General features: G+C 30.9%; 1 protein-coding gene across 6 annotated transcripts in view; it reads left to right on the top strand.

Moving 5' to 3' along the window:
- The window catches only part of dysc (whirlin protein dyschronic), a 245,466-nt gene extending 224,207 nt beyond the window's left edge, over window positions 1-21,259 (top strand). For all 6 annotated transcript variants that reach the window (XM_075304893.1, XM_075304895.1, XM_075304894.1 and 3 more), the window contains one exon: window positions 21,117-21,259. In XM_075304893.1, coding sequence (XP_075161008.1) covers window positions 21,117-21,233 — 117 coding nt within the window. In that variant the 3' untranslated portion in view covers window positions 21,234-21,259. The remainder of the gene's footprint in view (window positions 1-21,116) is intronic.
- The last annotated feature ends 529 nt before the right edge of the window (window positions 21,260-21,788 follow it).

Genomic DNA, 21,788 nt, shown 5'->3' with positions numbered 1-21,788 from the left:
CGCTTGAATTTTGCATACCAATCCATTATTGTTGATTTCCCTGGGGCAGAGTCCGGAAACTCATTATCAATCCAAGTTTTTGCTTCCACCGTATTTTTTCTCTTCAGAAAAAAGTATTTTATCAAAACACGAAATTCCTTTTTTCCATTTTTTTTGTCACAATAACAAAAGTTGCTTCACTAAAGACGCTCTATCTCACAAGCTAATTGACTTACAGACGTCAAATTTTGACACGAATTATTTGAAGGTTGGTACTATATAAAAATAATATGCATTTAATACTAGCGACGCCATCCATGTGTCAGACCGGGGACTTATCAGCCAACCTGTTAAACCAATCACCAGATTTGACCTCCGGAGCCTCTTGGAAGACCAAAATTCATCTGATTCAGTTGAAATTTGGTACGTGATGTTAGTATATGTTATCCAACAACCATGCAGGAATTGGTTCATATCAGTCCATAATTATATATAGCCGCATATAAACCGATCCCCAGATTTGACCTCCGATGCCTTTTGGAGAAGCAAAATTCATCCGATCTGGTTGAAATTTGGTACGTGGTGGTAGCATATGATATTTAACAATGGTCCATATCAGTCCATAATCATATATAGCCCCCATATAAACCGATCCCGAGATTTGCTTTTGGAGCCTCTTGGAGGAGCAAATTTCATCCGAGTCAGTTGAAATTTGGTACATTGTGCTAGTATATGGCCGTTAACAACCATGCCTAACTAGGTCCATATCGGTCTATAGTTATATATGGCCCTCAGATAAATCGATCCCCAATCACAAACAATTGGTCCATATCAAGTTCATAATTGTATATAGCCACCATATTAGCGACCCCCATATTTCAATTCTGGCTCTCTACCACGTGTGGACTAACTCACAATTTAGAAAACGATGTTAAGAAGTTTTAAGATACTAAGTAATTCGATTGTGGATGACAGTCTTTCGTAGAAGTTTCTACGCAATCCATGGTGGAGGGTACATAAGATTCGGCCTGGCCGACTTACGGCCGTATATAAAGGGTGGTTAAATTTCAAAGGGCCGATGTTGATTTTGAATAAAACACAAACTATTTAGAAAATTATTGTAATTTTATTTTATTATGATATATTGGTATTACTCAATTATGTATGGAACAAAATATCGGCCAAATGGGCGCCGCGACCTCGGTGGCACACCTCCATCCGATGGCCCAAATTTTCGATGACGCTGAGGCATAATGGAGGTTCTATACCGTTAATGTGCTGAATTATCTCATCCTTTAGCTCTTGAATTGTTGCTGGCTTATCGACGTACATCTTTTCTTTCAAATAACCCCAAAGAAAAAAGTCCAACGGTGTCAAATCACATGATCTTGGCGGCCAATTGACATCGGCATTACGTGAGATAACACGGCCATTGAATTTGTTGCGCAAAAGAGCCATTGTTTCGTTAGCTGTGTGGCAAGTGGCACCGTCCTGCTGAAACCACATATCGTCCACATCCATATCTTCCAATTCGGGCCATAAAAAGTTCGTTATCATCTCACGATAGCGAACACCATTCACAGTAACTGCCTGGCCGGCCTCATTTTGGAAAAAATACGGCCCGATGATGCCGCCAGCCCATAAACCGCACCAAACAGCCACTCTTTGTGGGTGCATTGGTTTTTCGGACAATCACTCTTGGATTCTCATTCGCCCAAATGCGGCAATTCTGTTTATTGACGAATCCACACAGAAAAAAATTTCACGAAAATTTTTCCAATTAAAATCTTAATTGAGTTTTAAAAAATATTCAATTAAAAATTTAATTGAATCAACAAATTTTATAATTGAAATAAAAATCAATCACACAAATTAATAGTATCAATTAATTTTTTAATTGGATCAATTAATTTTTTAATTGACTGTCAATTAATTTTTTAATTGATACTATCATTTCTGTGATTGAAGACTTTTCAATTAAAGAATTAATTGGATTAATTAATTTCGTGATTGATTCAGAAAAAAAAATTTTTGTGTGTATCGATAATCATCCATAAAACATCATTTCAAAATATCCAAGCAAAAAATTGGAAGTTATTCTAAAGGCACAACTTTAAAAGCACTTCCAAAAATGCCCTCCCAAAGATGTTCTTTATTTTATCTACACAGGAAGTTCTGTTTTTTTCATATTTTTATTTCTAATTAGAAATTTTAAATTATTTTGTTTCAAATAGGTTTAAAAGAAAGTAAGAATTAATAAAATGGTACAAATTATCTAAATTTTGTCGAAAGAATTCTAAATCCCTTTTAGAAAATTTGCAAATTTTTGAAAATATTTGAGGTCAAACGTTTTAGACAAGCATTAGAATGCATTAAAATCATAAAAAAATATAAAATTTTTTATTTGGCAAAATATCACACAATTTTATAATTCACATTCAAAACTTTGAATTCGGACCACACCTTAAGAAGTGATGCAAATTCAGTGCAACTGCTGTTGAAATGGTGGACATTCGTCCTACACAGAAAAAAATATCACCAAAATATTTCCAATTAAAAAGTTAATTGAAGTTGAAAATGTTTTCAATTAATAAATTAATTGATACAATTAACTTTTTAATCGTGATAGAAACTTTAAGTTAATTAAGTCAATGATTGAAAATTTTAAAATTCTTAATTAAAAAATTAATTGATACAATTAACTTTTTAATCTAATTCGGAAGACTAATTCAGTTAAAAAAAGTACTGATTTCTTTTTAAATTTAAAAAAAAATGTATTTCAAACAACCATTTGTTAATCCAAATAAAAACTCTAAGTCAATTCAGAAAGTAATTAAAAATAGTTACCTTTTTTAATTAATAAATTAATTGAGTTTTGCAATCCACATCAATTAAATTTTTAATTGAATCAATAAAACAATTAATTGAAATTTGCTGAAAAAAATCAATTAATTTTTTAATCAAGAATTTTTTCTATGCCCAATTAAAACTGTGATTGATACTATCATTTTCGTGATTGAAGACATTTCAATTAAAAAATTAATTGGATCAATTAATTTGGTGATTGAATCAGAAAAAAATTTTTTTGTGTGCACTGAGGTGAAAATGTGCCTCATCACTGAAGATGATTTTCTTCGAAAATTGATCATCCACTGTTGCGATTTCTTGGAACCATTCTGTCCATTCACGACGTCCATGGTTCAAATTGAGTAAGTCTGAAATAGAGAAATGTTAAATAAAATTCGGAAAAAACTTGGCGTTTAGGTGTGGTTCACATTCAACATCGGCCCTTACAATTTAACCACCCTTTACTTGTTGAAAATTGGTTTCTTCTTATTCTTAGTTTAATTTGGGAAACAAACACCGTACACGACACATATACGATTATAACGAGCGGCGTTAATGGTTCGATACTCTCTGAAGATAATTTCCTACTTCCCTCTTCTATTTTTTTTTTAAGTTTGGATTGTATATTTTAAAAGCATTTTACTTTTCAGCTTGTATACAAGCATCAGAATATGTTAGTTATCTTATAGTCAACCTCGCCCGAATTTAGTCACTTACTACTAATAGCAAAAGTTTTAATCCTATTGGCTTTCGGAACATAAAGTATAACACATTTACTCGTAGATCGCCACAAATTAAAAAAAAATAAATTTTAAATATCACAAATTTATAGCATTTTAATAAATTATCGAATTTTCGCATTGCAGTTTCACATATACCACCATAGCACTTCAAACTACATTCACAAAATTCACCACAATATATTTTAGCCATAATCTTCACAAATTAGATCACTTATCTATGATTAAAATAAAATACCAAGCAATAAAATGAAAAAATAATTATAAAACCTATTCAATATAGGATTCACAAGTTCCCTATTAGATAACATAATGCACGATTCCTTGCAACATTAGGGGAAAATTATTTAAAATTTATATTTCAATAATGGTGGTTAAATCAAATCTGCAAGCAAAACAATGTTTTATTTTTCTCCGAAATAGTAAATGATTAACTACTTAATTGTGGAATTTGTCCTTATTAATGCAAATATTCATTTTGCTTAGAATATGACCCACGCAGCTTAGGGATACAAAAATCGAAGATCTTTTCGAAAAATCAACTTTTTGTAATCTTCAAATTCGTCTGATCGACTTTTGAACTGAGTAAAATCGAATTGAGACTTTAATGAGAAAATTTCCAATTGTCGATTTTTGAATTCCTCTAAACATCACACTCTACTATTCAAGTTTTCGAATAGTCGATTCGACTTCTCACATTTTTAAAATTTTTGAAAAAAAATAGATTTTTGCCATGGATCAAAAATTGACTTTCGACTTATTTCTTAGTTTGCCACCATAAAAAGATTTATATCTCTTTTGTTTTCAATAAAAATTCAGTTTATCGATTTTTTTGTCAAAAATCGCTAAGTGGATTTTGGTTATTATTAAAGATCGATTTATTGGGACATTCTCAATTCTCATTCTTTAAAAAAGTCCAAAAGTCGATTTTTTGGGACATTCTCAATTCTCATTCTTTAAAAAAGACCAAAAATTGATATTTCAATTATGGAAAAAATTGAAATGTCCATTTTGCGACCTCTCATCTTTTTTTGAATTTTTTAAGAAAAAACAAGTATATACGGCCGTAAGTTCGGCCAGGCCGAAGCTTATGTACCCTCCACCATGGATTGCGTAGAAACTTCTACTAAAGACGGTCATCCAAAATTAAATTACTTGGGTTGCGGTAACACTTGCCGATGGCAATGTATCTTAAAACTTCCTAACACCGTCTTCTAAATTGCAAGGTAGTCCATACGTGGTAAATATATATTAAACTAAAAAAGGCCGATTAAATACGTATATAATTAAGTTTGAAAAAAAAATTTCTATAGAAATAAAACTTTGACAAAAGTTTCTATAGAAATAAAATTTTGACAAAATTTTCTATAGAAATAAAATTTTGACAAAATTTTCTATAGAAATAAAATTTTCACAAAATTTTCTATAGAAATAAAATTTTGACAAAATTTTCAAAGAATTAAAATATTGACAACATACTCTATAGAACTAAAATTTTGACAACATTTTCTACAGAAATAAAATTTGACAAAATTTTCTATAGGAATAAAATTTTGACAAAATTTTCAATAGAACAAAATTTTCTATAGACATAAAATTTTGATAGATTATTTCTGGCTCGAGTGGCAACCATGATTATGAATCGATATGGACCAATTTTTGTGTGATTGGGGATCGGCTATATATAACTATACACCGATATGGACCAATTTTGGCATGGTTATAAGCGGCCTTATACTAACACCACGTTGCAAATTTCAACCGGATCGGATGAATTTTGCTTCTCCAAAAGGCACCGGAGGTCAAATCTGGGGATCGGTATATATAGGGGCTATATATAATTATGGACCGATATGGACCAATTCGTGCATGGTTATTAGAGACCATATACTTACACCACGTACCAAATTTCAACGGTATCGGATGAATTTTGATCCTCCAAGGGGTTCCGGAGGTCAAATCTGGGGATCGATTTATATGGGGGCTATATATAATTATGGACCGATATGGACCAATTCGGGCATGGTTGTTAGAGACCATATACTTACACCACGTACCAAATTTCAACTGAATCAGATGAATTTTGGTCTTCCAAGAGGCTCCGGAGGTCAAATCTGGTGATCGGTTTGTATGGGGGCTATATATAATTATGGACCGATGTGGGCCAATTTTTGCATGGTCATTAGAGACACCATGTACCAAATTTCAGCCGGATCGGATGAAATTTGCTTCTCTTAGAGGCTCCGCAAGCGAAATCGGGGAATCGGTTTATATGGGGCCATATATAATTATGGACCGATGTGGACTAATTTTTGCATGGTTGTTAGAGACCATATACTAACACCATGTACCAAATTTCAGCCGGATCGGATGAAATTTGTTTCTCTTAGAGGCTCCGAAAGCCAAATCGGGGGATCGGTTTATATGGGGCTATATATAATTATGGACCGATGTGGACCAATTTTTGCATGGTTGTTAGAGACCATATACTAACACCATGTACCGAATTTCAGCCGGATCGGATGAAATTTGCTTCTCTTAGAGGCCTCGCAAGCCAAATTTGGGGGTCCGTTTATATGGGGGCTATACGTAAAAGTGGACCGATATGACCCATTTGCAATACCATCCGACCTATATCAATAACAACTACTTGTGCCAAGTTTCAAGTCGATAGCTTGTTTCGTTCGAAAGTTAGCGTGATTTCAACAGACGAACGGACGGACGGACATGCTCAGATCGACTCAGAATTTCACCACGACCCAGAATATATATACTTTATGGGGTCTTAGACCAATATTTCGATTTGTTAGAAACGGAATGACAAAGTTAATATAACCCCATCCTATGGTGGAGGGTATATAAATAGACTTTTGCCTTTGAAAAATCGACTATCGACCTTTTTATGAGTTTGCCACCATAAAAAGTTTTATCTCTCGTTTGTTTTTAATAAAAATTCAGTTTTTCGATTTTTTTTTTTGTCAAAAGTCTGTAAGTCGATTTTGGTTATTATTAAACGTCGATTTTGTCTTGTGACTTTTTCAAACTTTACAAAACGTCGAAAAATCGAATTTCCAATTACGCATATTACGACTTTTCAACTGTTCCATGGAACAGTTGAAAAGTCGTATTAGGCAAAATTTGAATATTTCAAAATTTGGAAAAGTCGACTTTGGAAGAATACACTTTTTTCATCCTGACAGCTCATAAAAATGCAAAAATCGAAATTTTAGATTTTTAATAACATAGAAAAAAGTCGTCTTTTTTAAAACTCGAAAGACGACTTTAATAATTCTAAAAAAAATTTACATATAGTTTTTTATCCTTGAAAATTGAATTTCGATTTTATCCAAATATCAATAAAGCACCTCTCACCTTCTCAAAATCTTGAAAAAAAATCTACTTTGGACTTTTTTATGAGTTTGTCACCACGTTGGTTTTAAATGGCAATTAAATTTTTCTATTTTTTCATCAAAAGTCGATTAGTTGATTGTATCTTAGGAAAGTTTAAAAAGTTCAAAAACAAAAAATTTAAATTGAATTTTCAAAACGGCGAAAAAGCCGAATTGTTGTGTAAACATTTTCGGAGAAAAAGAAACAAAAATTTTCTTGAGATTGTTGAAATTAAAATTTTATATTTTTGTGAATTAATAAAAATATAACAAAAAAAAAAAACAATTAGAAAGAAACAATACATTATAAATAATATTTTTTTTTTAAATAATATTAATTTTTTTCAAATAAAAATAATTAACCCATATTATATGTATACGTATTAGGTAACCGATATTGATTTGGAAATAAGTGCTGCTACCGGAAGAAGTCCCTCGTCGGACTCAGGCCTAGGCATGACCATGATGGATAATAAAAATCGGTACTATTTCTTCTGAATTTCCTTTTCTAATTATAGCCCTTTAAATAAATATTGCATTCGATTTTGAAAAATCTAAATTTTCTATTAAAATCTTAATATTTGAGAATTTTTCAAGACCTCTCCAAGGGCTAATGGAAAGTGGAAATAACTCTGTTTCGTTTTTGGCTTTCCTTTCCTTTTTTGTCCTCTCAATGACAATATGTAGACCCCAACATCGTTTGCTCTATCGGCCAATGTCGGCTGAACCGATATTACATCGTTCATATCATCATCATTCCACACCATTACCACCACCAGCCCAAGCAGCCGCAGAGGGCTCATCGGCAATACCGGCTACTTCATCAAATCGATCGAATAATTTTTTACATCCCCATAATCGTCACCAACACCAACACCACCAGCATCCAGTATATAATAGTCATCACTCATCTCTGCGACATTTGGGCGGAGCGGCTTGGTCGCGTTTAACCGGATCATGCAATTCATCGTCAACATCGAGAATCATGGGAACAACCTATGGTGGTAGCATTAGCACTCATAATACACCACTCAAGCAGTGTACTCAAAGAGATGCCAATATGGGGAGCATGAGTCACACGTATATAGACAATCAACATCAGGTGATCATCATATGAAGTTTTGAATACTATCACACTACTATTACTACATACAAAAATAACAACAAAAACAAAAACAAATGTATTAAATAGAAAAATTGTGAAAGCTTTAATGAGAGCCCCTTAACAACACTGAAAGATGTGTTAATGCGTTTCACTATACTCCCGGTCTCACTCTGTCTTTCTCACTAGTTCTCTCAGTAAAACACTTTCACTTAGGCACTGTTACAGTACACAAATAAGTCTCTCGATTTTTCGTTTTACGTCCCATTATCTCTTATTGAGTTTATTATCAATTTGTTGTTTTTGTAGGTCTTATATCACTCTTCATCTTAAGTCTGTTTTTTTTTTCATAGAATACAAAAGTTGAAAATTAAACGGCTTTTATGCAAAAATAAAAGTCGAAAGTCAAAGTTTACTTTGTGTAGTCTGCAAAATCGACGAATTGGCTTTTGAGCTACATCGACTTTTTATAGAGACCAAAATCGATCTTTGATCAAAGATTCGAAAAATCGAGATTGAAATGAAGGGGAATGTTTTGTACATCTTTTCATGCTGAAAAATTCGAAAGTCTCTTTTCAATAATCACAAAAGTTAAAATATGACTTTTTACAAAAATTTACAAAAATGTTGAGAAGTCGAAATAACATATTGACGTCGAAATGTCAACATTTGCACAACTCGAATAGCCGAAAAACGATTTTTTAAATGATCGAAAAATTGACTGTTTACAAGAAAAGTTGAAAAATCGAATTAAAATGCAAGAAACTGCCGAAAGTTTTGCAGTTAGAAGATGACTTATCAATAGTGATAAAATATAAAAATCGTCATTTCAAATTTTTGCAAATGTCGACTTCTGACCTCTTACAATTTTGAAAAATTAAATTTTTCAATATTTCTATATTTTGACCTCTCGACTTTTACAATCTTACAATAAAAAGGCAAATTTCGAATTTTTCTATCGGTAAAATGTCGACTTTTGATGTCAACTTTTTCGAAATTTCGGAAGTTGATTTTTTTCAATATTTTAACTCGAAAATATTGAAAAAAATCAACCTCCCAAATTTCGCAAGAGTTGACAAAGTCGACTTTTTACCGATGGCAAAAGTCAAAATTTGCTATTTTTAAAAATTGCAAAAAGTCGAGAATTCAAAATATTGAAATATTTAATTTTTCCAAAGTTGTAAAAAAGGTAAAAAGTCGACTTTTGCAAAACTCGAATAGTCGAAAATCGGGTCGATCGGATCGTCGAACAATTGACTGTTTACAGAAAAAAAACGCATATTTCTGAATTTCGAAAAAGTAAAAAGTCGACGTTTACAAAACTGGAATATTCGTAAGTTGATTTTTTTTCGAACTATTGGAAAAGTCGAAAAATCGAGTTTACAAAAGTTGAAAAAGAGTCAAAAGTAACCTGAATAGTGCAATGTCGACTTTTTGAAAACTTTCGATTATTGAAAATTTTTATAAAAATTTAATAGATGATTTTTTGTTTTTCATTATATTAAAGTTTATGTTCTCTCACTACTATGTTTTTTTTTTTATACCCTCCACCATAGGATGGGAGTATATTAACTTTGTCATTCCGTTCTAAGACCCCATAAAGTATATATATTCTGGGTCGTGGTGAAATTCTGAGTCGATTTGACCATGTTCGTCCGTCTGTTGAAATCACGATAACTTCCGAACGAAACAAGCTATCGACTTGAAACTTGGCACAAGTAGTTGTTATTGATGTAGGTCTGATGGTATTGCAAATGGGCCATATCGGTCCACTTTTACGTATGGCCCCCATATAAACGGACCCCCAGATTTGGCTTGCGGAGCCTCTAAGAGAAGCACATTTCATCCGATCCGGCTGAAATTTGGTACATGGTGTTAACATATGATCTCTAACAATCGTGCAAAAATTGGTCCACATCGGTCCATAATTATATATAGCCCCCATATAAACCGATCCTTAGATTTGATCTCCGGAGCCTCTTGGAGGAAAAAAATTCATCTGATTCAGTTGAAATTTGGTACGTGGTGTTCTTATATGGCCTCAAACACCCATGAAAAAAATTGGTCGACATCGGTCCATAATTATATATAGCCCCCCATATAAACCGATCCCCAGATTTGACCTCCTGTGCCTTTTGGAGAAGAAACTTCATCCGATCTGCTTGAAATTTGGTACGTGGTGATCGTATATGATATTTAACAACCATGCCAAAAGTGGTCCATATCAGTCCATAATCATATATAGTCCCATATAAACCGATCCCGAGATTTGGTTTGGAGCCTCTTGTAGGAGCAAATTTCATCCGAGTGAGTTGAAATTTGGTACATTGTGCTAGTATATGGTCGTTAACAACCATGCCTAACTAGGTCCATATCGGTCTATAGTTATATATATATCCCTCAGATAAATCGATTTCCAATCACACAAAAATTGGTCCATATCAAGTTCATAATTGTATATAGCCCCCATATAAGTGAACCCCATATTTCAATTCTGGCTCTCTACGTACCGTGCAAAAAGTCCATATCGATTCGTAATTATTTTTGTAGACTTAACTATACATAACTTTTTTGTCTAATATATACCACGTATGGACTAACTCACAATTTAGAAAACGATTTAAGAAGTTTTAAGATACCTTGCCATCGGTAAGTATTACCACAACCCAAGTAATTCGATTGTGGATGACAGTCTTTCGTAGAAGTTTCTACGCAATCCATGGTGGAGGGTACACACACACACACACACACACACACATATATATATATATATATATATATATATATATATATATATATATATATATATATATATATATATATATATATATATATATATATATATATATATATATATATATATATATATATATATATATATATATATATATATATATATATATATATATATATATATATATATATATATATATATATATATATATATATATATATATATATATATATATATATATATATATATATATATATATATATCGTTTCTGTGATTAAAGCAGTTTAAATTAAAAATTATTTGCATCAATTTTATTCGTAATTTTTGTTATAAAATATATATTTTCCGTCTAGGTTTATTACAAGATTTCTTTGCATAGGGTGGTAATAACTTAGGACATGTTTTTTTTTTTTTTTTTTTGAATATTTGATTAGAAATAAAGGGTGATTTGTTAAGAGCTTGATAACTTTTTTTTAAAAAAAAACGCATAAAATTTGCAAAATCTCATCGGTTCTTTATTTGAAACGTTAGATTGGTCCATGACATTTACTTTTTGAAGATAATTTCATTTAAATGTTGACCGCGGCTGCGTCTTAGGTGGTCCATTCGGAAAGTCCAATTTTGGGCAACTTTTTCGAGCATTTCGGCCGCAATAGCCCGAATTTCTTCGGAAATGTTGTCTTCCAAAGCTGGAATAGTTGCTGGCTTATTTCTGTAGACTTTAGACTTGACGTAGCCCCACAAAAAATAGTCTAAAGGCGTCAAATCGCATGATCTTGGTGGCCAACTTACCGGTCCATTTCTTGAGATGAATTGTTCTCCGAAGTTTTCCCTCAAAATGGCCATAGAATCGCGAGCTGTGTGGCATGTAGCGCCATCTTGTTGAAACCACATGTCAACCAAGTTCAGTTCTTCCATTTTTGGCAACAAAAAGTTTGTTAGCATCGAACGATAGCGATCGCCATTCACCGTAACGTTGCGTCCAACAGCATCTTTGAAAAAATACGGTCCAATGATTCCACCAGCGTACAAACCACACCAAACAGTGCATTTTTCGGGATGCATGGGCAGTTCTTGAACGGCTTCTGGTTGCTCTTCACTCCAAATGCGGCAATTTTGCTTATTTACGTAGCCATTCAACCAGAAATGAGCCTCATCGCTGAACAAAATTTGTCGATAAAAAAGCGGATTTTCTGCCACTGATTTTGGTAATAAAATTCAATGATTTGCAAGCGTTGCTCGTTAGTAAGTCTATTCATGATGAAATGTCAAAGCATACTGAGCATCTTTCTCTTTGACACCATGTCTGAAATCCCACGTGATCTGTCAAATACTAATGCATGAAAATCCTAACCTCAAAAGAATCACCCTTTATAACAATTTTTTCCGAATATGTATCGACATTAAATGTTATCCATGGCAAAGTTAAATAATTGCCAGTGGAATATATTTGCTGTTAACTGAATACACTTATGTTTGATTTTTTTTTAATTAATGTCTATTCACTCTCTTATTTAATTTGTTTTCCTCTTCCTTTATTTAATATTTTCTGTTTTTTTTGGTTTTTTGGTAATCAAAAATGCCTAATTGTCATATATGTTTTGCATTGTATTGAATTGGTTATTCGTATTTTATTCAGTGTATTTACATAAAACTACATATACATCTTAAACAATTGATGTGTTCATTGTTCATTATCAAATTGATTGGCTTAGCTAAAGAATTATTCATATGTCTAGAATTTAAATAAGTTCATATAATAAATGTTATAATCATATAAAAAATTTTACGAAAGGTGGAAACGAAAGATTTATATTTATATATTTTGAAAAAAAAAAACACAGAGACAAAATATGTTGAATTGAATTTCTTATGTCCTCCACCAAGGAATGACGCCGTTAGTATAACTCACTTTGTCATTAAGCTTGTAGCTCATTGAAATATTGGTCTCAGATCCCATAATGTATAAACAGGGTGCTCGTTTGACAGCTGACAGGTTTATTCCACCGACAGTTCGTTTTATTGTTTAGACACTTACAAAATCATTTTGATCTATTGCATTCAAAAATAAAGTTGGAATTCATAGGTGATAGTGTGTATACTTTATGTTTTAGGGTGGAAAACCACAAGTGGCTATCGTTATAGCCCTCCAGCATTTAAATGTGAATAAATCTTTTATTTCTCTTGGCATTTGTCGTTACGCTGATACTGGCAGTATTGCATCACGTCCATAAAGTGATCGAAAAAAGTACTCGTGAGAACGAATGCAACATATATATTTAAACATGAGTTTGGACTCAAGCAATTGTAGTTCCAGAAAATCCGAGAGCTTACTGATGCATAAAAAAAGTTTGACTGGAAAGAAACATGGAAATGCTTTGCATGCACGAAAGTGGCAATTTGCCAAATTTTGTTTTATCCCATGGCAAGCCATTCCAATTTTAGCAGTTTATGAATCAAAAACAAATAAGAAAAGTCTAAAGTCGGGCGGGGCCGACTATATTATACCCTGCACCACTTTGTAGATCTAAATTTCCGATACTATATCACAACCGTCAAATGTGTTGGGGGTATATATAAAGGTTTGTCCCAAATACATACATTTAAATATCACTCGATCTGGACAGAATTTGATAGACTTCTACAAAATCTATAGAATCAAAATTTAAGTTGGCTAATGCACTAGGGTGGAACTCAATTCTAGTAAAAAAAAATATGGGAAACATTTAAATCTGAAGCAATTTTAAGGAAACTTCGCAAAAGTTTATTTATAACTTTTCGACTAAACAGTGGCGATTTTACAAGGAAAATGTTGGTATTTTGACAATTTTTGTCGAAATCAGAAAAACATATATATGGGAGCTATATCTAAATCTGAACCGATTTCAACCAAATTTGGCATGCATAGCTACAATGCTAATTCTACTCCCTGTGCAAAATTTCAATTAAATCGGAGTAACAGATTGACCGCTGTGGTCATATGAGTGTAAATCGGGCGAAAGCTATATATGGGAGCTATATCTAAATCTGAACCGATTTCAACCAAATTTTGCACGCAAAGGTACAATGCTAATTCTACTCCCTGTGCAAAATTTCAACTAAATCGGAGTAAAAGATTGACCGCTGTGGTCATATGAGTGTAAATCGGGCGAACGATATATATGGGAGCTATATCTAAATCTGAACCGATTTCAATCAAATTTGGCACACTTGACTACACTACTAATTGTACTCTTAGTGCAAAATTTCAACCGAATTGGGGTAAAACTCTGGCTTCTGGGACCGTATTAGTCTATATCGGACGAAAGATATATATGGGAGCTATATTTAAATCTGAACCGATTTCAATAAAATTTGGCATACTTGACTATAGTACTAATTGTTCTTCTTGTGCAAAATTTTAAGCAAATTAGTGTAAAACTCTAGCTTCTGGGGCTACATAAGTCCATATCGGGCGAAATATATATATGGGAGCTATATATAAATCTGAACCGATTTCTTCCAAAATCAATAGGGTTCTATTCTGACCCAAAACTCTTAGTTGTGCCAAATTTGAAGTCGATTGGACTAAAAATTTGATCTACACTGGTAGAAAAAGTGTCGTTATATTAACGAAATGTGTCATTAAAATTGAGCCATTGAAACAACTTCGTTAATACAACGAAATTTTTCGTTGTTATAACGAATTTTCTGTTAATTAGCGTAACGTTTCGTACTATTAACGAATATTTTCATTGTATTAATGAAAATGTTTCATTATATCAATGTACAATTTTCGTTGGCTCAATTTTAATGAAATTTTCTTTGTGTGTAGACTTTGATTACAAAAATGTGTTCACGGACAGACGGACATGGCTATATCGACTCAGGATCCCACCCTGAGTAGGGAGTAGAATTAGCATTGTAGCTATGCGTGCCAAATTTGGTTGAAATCGGTTCAGATTTAGATATAGCTCCCATATATAGCTTTCGCCCGATTTACACTCATATGACCACATAGGCCAATTTTTAACTCCGATTTAGTTGAAATTTTACACAGGGAGTAGAATAAGCATTGTTGCTATGCGTGCCAAATTTGGTTGAAATCGGTTCAGATTTAGATATAGCTCCCATATATATGTTTTTCTGATTTCGACAAAAATGGTCAAAATACCAACATTTTCCTTGTAAAATCGCCACTGCTTAGTCGAAAAGTTGTAAAAATTACTCCAATTTTCCTAAACTTCTAATACATATATATCGAGCGATAAATCATAAATAAACTTTTTCGAAGTTTCCTTAAAATTGCTTCAGATTTAAATGTTTCCCATATTTTTTACTAACATTGTGTTCCACCCTAGTGCATTAGCCGACTTCAATTTTGAGTCTATACATTTTGTCGAAGTCTATCAAATTCTGTCCAGATCGAGTGATATTTAAATGTATGTATTTGGGACAAACCGTTATATATAGCCCCCAATACATTTAACGGATGTGATATGGTATCGAAAATTTAGATCTACAAAGTGGTGCAGGGTATAATATAGTCGGCCCCGCCCGACTTTAGACTTTCCTTACTTGTTCCAAAGACATCATATGTCTATCTCGTCTCCTTCTGGGTGTTGCAAACATATGCACTAACTTATAATAACCTGTTCCACAGTGTGGCGCAGGGTATAATGATCCGGTTTACATGCCAAAAATGTCAGCTGAAAGTGTAGACTTTCGTTTCGTTGCATGAATACAAGCGCCTGCGATGGTAATGGTCCACCGTAACGGCCGATGGTCGCTCCCCGCTCGCATTCGTCTACCGTGTGATCAAAATATATGACGAATTTTATGGGGAATACGATCCAGCAGACAAATCCTAGTATAACAGTATTGAAGCTCTGGGCCGGCAATACCGACAAACAATTCGGTCGAAGAGTAAAAACATTCCAACAGGACTCAGCACCGTATCACTCACCACGCAAGCACCAAGAATGGCTTAAAAAGGAGGTTTCGTGTTTCACCTTTACGCCCGAGGCATTTTGATAAATAAGGTTGGCACTAAAAAATATCGATCATTTCAAGACGGCGCTTCGACAGGAATGGGGCCAAAATACCGCATAACTACTTTTGTGTGATGACATTTGAAGACCATAATGATGATGCGAACAAATATATGTTAAAGTTATTCTACGATCTGATGTTATTTCCGACATGAAAAATATATTGCTTTACTTTATTTCATTACACAACTGCCTATTCATTGTCATCAACAGACAATTATCGCTATAGCCATCAACGCAAAACCAACACAAACAGTCAAGCAGTTGTATTTATAAAGCATAGTTTACGGCGGCCAAGATCCGATGTAAAAAAACTTTATTTGACAGAAACACACATTTAGTAGACCAGCGTTGAGCTACACTTTTCATTCATTAGCATGCCCGCCTTGCATACAAAAGGTCATTGGTTCAATCCCTGATTCGACCGAACAAAAAAAAGATTTTTTACATATATTCCAAAAATGTTCGGAAGATTCCGAAAAGAGGTTCGACATACTACTATATTAAATGTTTACTATGAAACTTCCAAATGTGTCTTTTTAAAAATTTAAAGTCAGAAAAGAACTGAGCTTGGAACAAACAAATGCAGAAATAAAATTTTTGTAACAAAAAATTTTTTCGTGATAAGAGTTTGAAGGAATTTCAAAAACTCTAACAAACGAAAAACGTTTTCGTTCACGTTTTTTTTCTTTCCGTGTAGGTCGAACGGTATTGGGCAAATGAGCTGCACGGGACCACTTTTAGATGTAGTCTCCATATACTGATATTTGTCCTAATTTGTCCAAATTGGTCCATACCGATTCATAAGCCTCCTAAAGGAGCATCTTTATTCCGATCAGATTGATATGTTAAATGTGATGTCAATATAGGATTTATAATAATCATGGGAAGTATGGTCCATATCGGTCCTTATATTTATATAGCCTCCTGGTATAAGAGATCAACAAATAATATGGTTTATCCGGGAATTTAATCTGCAATTTTTTTATACCCACCACGAAAGGATTGGGGAATGAGGATCGTCTTGAACACAAAAAAATGGAATTAAATCGTTTATTTTTCTGAAAGTAATTTAATTTTTGGCAATTAGCTCCGCCAAGGACCAGTGTTTATCGATGGTATGGTGAATTCAATCGAGGTCGTAGTTCACTTCAAAAAGAATTTCGTGAAGATCGTCCAAAATTTTTGTTCCGTAAAGTATTGATACTGTGCGCCAACTGATATTGACAGCTAGTCATGTGACCTATAGTAAGACTGAGAACCTTAGGAATTAGTGGGACCAACATAATATCATTATTGCATGATCGTTTGACCGTCAAAAAAATTTGATCGCATTGGATCCCACACAATTTGTCAATTGCTCAAAAAAGGCTCGTGTTGATTGGTCAGAGCTCCAAAACTACGATCGCGGTGCTTCGAAACACTTTTATGCCATCGTGACAGGTGACGAATCGTGGATTAATGCGTATGAGCCCTAAAGTAACCAAAAGTCGACTGTATGGCACGGTTGCCCCACCAGTCATAAATAATCCACCAAAATGTGGAGAAAATTTTACCAAAAAAATACCAGACAAAAAATCTTATTTAGTAAAATGTTATTCCTATTAAAAATTTTGCCAAAATTTGCTTTCTATAGAAAATTTTCTTCTATAGACAATATTGTCAACATTTTCTTTCTATAGAAAATTTTGTCAAAATTTTATATCTATAGAAAATTTTGTCAAATTTTTATTTCTATAGAAAAATTTGTCAAAATTTTATTTCTACAGAAAACTTCGTCAAATTTTTATATCTATAGAAAATTTTGTCAACATTTTCTTTCTATAGAAAATTTTGTCAAAATTTTATATCTATAGAAAATTTTGTCAAATTTTTATTTCTATAGAAAAATTTGTCAAAATTTTATTTCTACAGAAAACTTTGTCAAATTTTTATATCTATAGAAAATTTTGTCAAATTTTTTTTTATAGAAAATTTTGTCAAAATTTTATTTCTATAGAAAATTTTGTCAAATTTTTATTTCTATAGAAAACTTTGTCAAATTTTTATTTCTATAGATAATTTTGTCAAAATTTTATTTCTATAGAAAATTTTGTCAAAATTTTATTTCTATAGAAAATTTTGTCAAATTTTTATTTCTAAAGAAAATTTTGTCAAAATTATATTTCTATAGAAAATTTTGTCAAAATTTTATTTGTAAAGAAAACTTTGTCAAAATTTGGTGTCTATAGAAAATTTTGTCAAAATTTTATTTCTATAGAAAATTTTGTCAAAATTTTATTTCTATAGAAAATTTTGTCAAAATTTGGTGTCTATAGAAAATTTTGTCAAAATTTTATTTCTATAGAAAATTTAGTCAAAATTTTATTTCTATAGACACTTTTGTCAAAATTTTATTTCTATAGAAACTTGTGTCAAAATTTTTATTTCTATAGGAAATTTTGTCAAAATTTTATTTCTATAGCAAATTTTGTCAAATTTTTATTTCTATAGAATATTTTGTCAAAATTTTATATTTTTTTCTATTTATTTATTTATTTTATTGAACATTAATTCCATGATACATTTCATTTTATAGTAAATACCCACGAAGCCTAACAATTGGCTTGTCTGCAGGTTGAAATTCAGGATGTGATGTTACATTCGATTATTTCTAATAATATTTAGAAAGTTTTGTCAAAATTTTATTTCTCTAGAAGATTTTGGCTAAATTTTTTTTCTATAGAAACTTGTTTGACACATGTTATTTCTGTACAAAATTTTGTCAAATTTTTATTTCTATCGAAAATGTTGTCAAATTTTTATTTCTATAGAAAATTTTGTCAAAATTTTATTTTTATAGAAATTTGTGTCAAAATGATTTCTGTAGAAAATTTTGCCAAAATTTTATTTCTATAGAAAATTTTATTTCTATAGAAAATTTTATTTCTATAGAAAATTTTGTCAAATTGTTATTTCTATAGAAAATTTTGTCAAAATTTTTATTTCTGTAGAAAGTTTTTTCAAAATTTTTATTCTATAGAAAATTTAGTCAAAATTTTATTTCTATTTTGTCAAAATTTTTATTTCTATAGAAATTTTTTTCTAAATTTTTATCCTATAGAAAATTCAGTCAAAATTTTATTTCTATAGAAAATTTTGTCAAAATTTGATTTCTGTAGAAAATTTTGTCAAAATGTTATTTCCATAGAAAATTTTGTCAAAATTTTATTTCAATGAAAAATTTTGTTAAAATTTTATTTCTACAGAAAATTTTGTAAAAATTTTATTTCTATAGAAAATTTTGTCAAAAATTGATTTCTGTAGAAAATTTTGTCAAAATTTTATTTCTACAGAAAATTTTGTCAAAATTTTACTTCAATGAAAAATTTTGTCAAAATTTTATTTCTATAGAAAACTTTGTCAAAATTTTATTTCTATAGAAATTTGTGTTAACATGATTTCTGTAGAAAATTTTGTCAAAATTTTATTTCTATAGAAAATTTTGTCAAAATTTTTATTTCTATAGAAAATTTTGTCAAATTGTTATTTCTATAGAAAATTTTGTCAAAATGTTTATTTCTGTAGAAAGTTTTGTCAAAATTTTAGTTCAATGAAAAATTTTGTCAAAATTTTAGTTCAATGAAAAATTTTGTCAAAATTTTATTTCTATAGAAAATTTTGTCAAAATTTTTATTTCTATAGAAAATTTTGTCAAATTGTTATTTCTATAAAAATTTTGTCAACATTTTTATTTCTATAGAAAGTTTTGTCAAAATTTTATTTCTATAGAAAATTTTGTAAAAAATTGATTTCTGTAGAAAATTTTGTCAAACTTTTATTTTTATAGAAAATTTTTGTCAAAATTTTTATTCTACAGAAAATTTAATCAAAATTTTATTTTTATAGAAACTTGTGTTAAAATTTTATTTCTTTACGAAATTTTGTCAAAATTTTATTTCTATAGAAAATTTTGTCATAATTTTATTTCTGTAGAAAAATTTGTCATAATTTTATTTCTGTAGAAAATTTTGTCAAAATTTTATTTCTATAGAAAATTTTGTCATAATTTTATTTCTGTAGAAAATTTTGTCAAAATTTCATTTCTGAAGATTTTTTTTTTCAAATTTCTAGAGAAAATTTTTGTCAAAAATTTGTTTCTATAGAAAATATTTTAAAAATTTTATTTCTGTAGAAAATTTTGTCAAAATTTTATTTCAATGGAAAATTTTGTTAAAATTTTATTTCTATAGAAAATTTTGTCAAAATTTTATTTCTGTTGTTTTGATCTCAGCTTTAAAGCCATTGCGTTGAATAAACTACAAGGGTAGCTTAACCAACAGAGGAAAGGAATGTTTGTCAAATTTATTTGGGCAAAACCCTATAGACTGCATGATGGTTGGATGGGCGCACGTTTCGGAATTAGAACATTCCTTATCAGCATCCTCTGCGTCCATCCAACCATCTTGCAGTCTATAGGGTCTTGCCCAAATAAATTTTACAAACATTCTTTTCCTCTGTTGGTTAAGCTACTCTTGTAGTTTATTCAACGCAATGGTTTTAAAGCTGAGATCAAAACAACAAATATGTTTGAAGTACAAACCAACAATAAAAAAAAATATTTCTATAGAAAAATTTGTCAAAATTTTATTTCTATAGAAAATTTTGTCAAAATTTTATTTCTATAGAAAATTTTGCCAATTTTTTTTATGAAGCACCTCTTAGTTGCAAAATCTAGCAAAACCTCAAGAATTCTATTAATCTACCAAATATGTTAATAAAAAATATACCATTTTTGGTAGAATTCTAGCAACTGTGGCAACCGTGATTGGGATACGACTATATATACTTTATGGGGTATGAGACCAATATATCGAAGTATGTATTACAAACGGAATGAAAAAGTTAATATAACCCACATCATATGGTGAAGGGTATACAAACAAAATATATGATCAAGATTATAGATTTCGTCTCCGACTTCCCCTCAAAAAAAAAAAAAAAACACATGAAATAAAATTAAAAATCAAATTCCAAAAACACACACAAAAATCCACAGATTAATACAACAATTATTTTAATACACATTCCCTCTAACATTTATTCGTATTCATTGGATAATATAGAACATTAACACATTTCATTTTTGCATTATTTAATTACATCTTGTATTGTATATTATTTTTTATTGTGTTTTCTTCTTTTCTTTGTTTATTCCTTTTCTCCACGTTAATTCATTTTTCATTTATTTTCGATTCATACATAACTGGATATATTTGTGAACATTGACAATGAACAAAACACTGATGTCTCTAGGAATACGGCTGTGATGACCATAGGTCCCGAAGATTGAGTGAAACCCATGTACCCCATACGGACTATGAGCAAGATGTGGTGAGTAGTGTATTTCACAAAATTTTTCGAAAAGCCTAAATAAGAAGAAGAAGAAGAAAAGCAACAGCTTATAAATCACATCAAAAAAAATAAAATGCATAGCCAAAAAAGGAAAGAAAATTTTCTTTTTCGATCCCGGAAGTAGGGCAAATTTGGCTCAGATGCAATGAAGTCATCTTTTTAAGCATCCGCTGCATTGCATTAGTTTTTTAGTATCTTGAATTTCTTTTTTGAAAAAAAAAGTTTTTCGAATTTTATGTATACGTAGCGACGCACAGTGGTTCCAAATAGCTTTATTTTCGATATAATTCTGCAACGGTTAAGAATATACACATAATTTGCGAATGATGAGGTGTTTTCCTCTAAATTTTCACGTTTATTGTTCCCGCCAAAAACTACCATACGAAAGAAATCTTATGATGCAAAATATTATTTTTATAGAAAATATTGCCAATATTTTATTTATATAGAAACTACAGATGAAAAAAATTTTTGACATTATCTATAGAAATAACATTTTGACAAAATTTTCTATAGAAATAAAATGTTGAAAAAATTTTCTATAGAAATAAAATTTTGACAACATTTTTTATA

This window comes from Haematobia irritans, chromosome 4 (genome assembly GCF_050003625.1).
Source record: "Haematobia irritans isolate KBUSLIRL chromosome 4, ASM5000362v1, whole genome shotgun sequence".
NCBI lineage: Eukaryota > Metazoa > Arthropoda > Insecta > Diptera > Muscidae > Haematobia > Haematobia irritans.
This window is presented reverse-complemented; position numbering and strand designations above follow the sequence as displayed.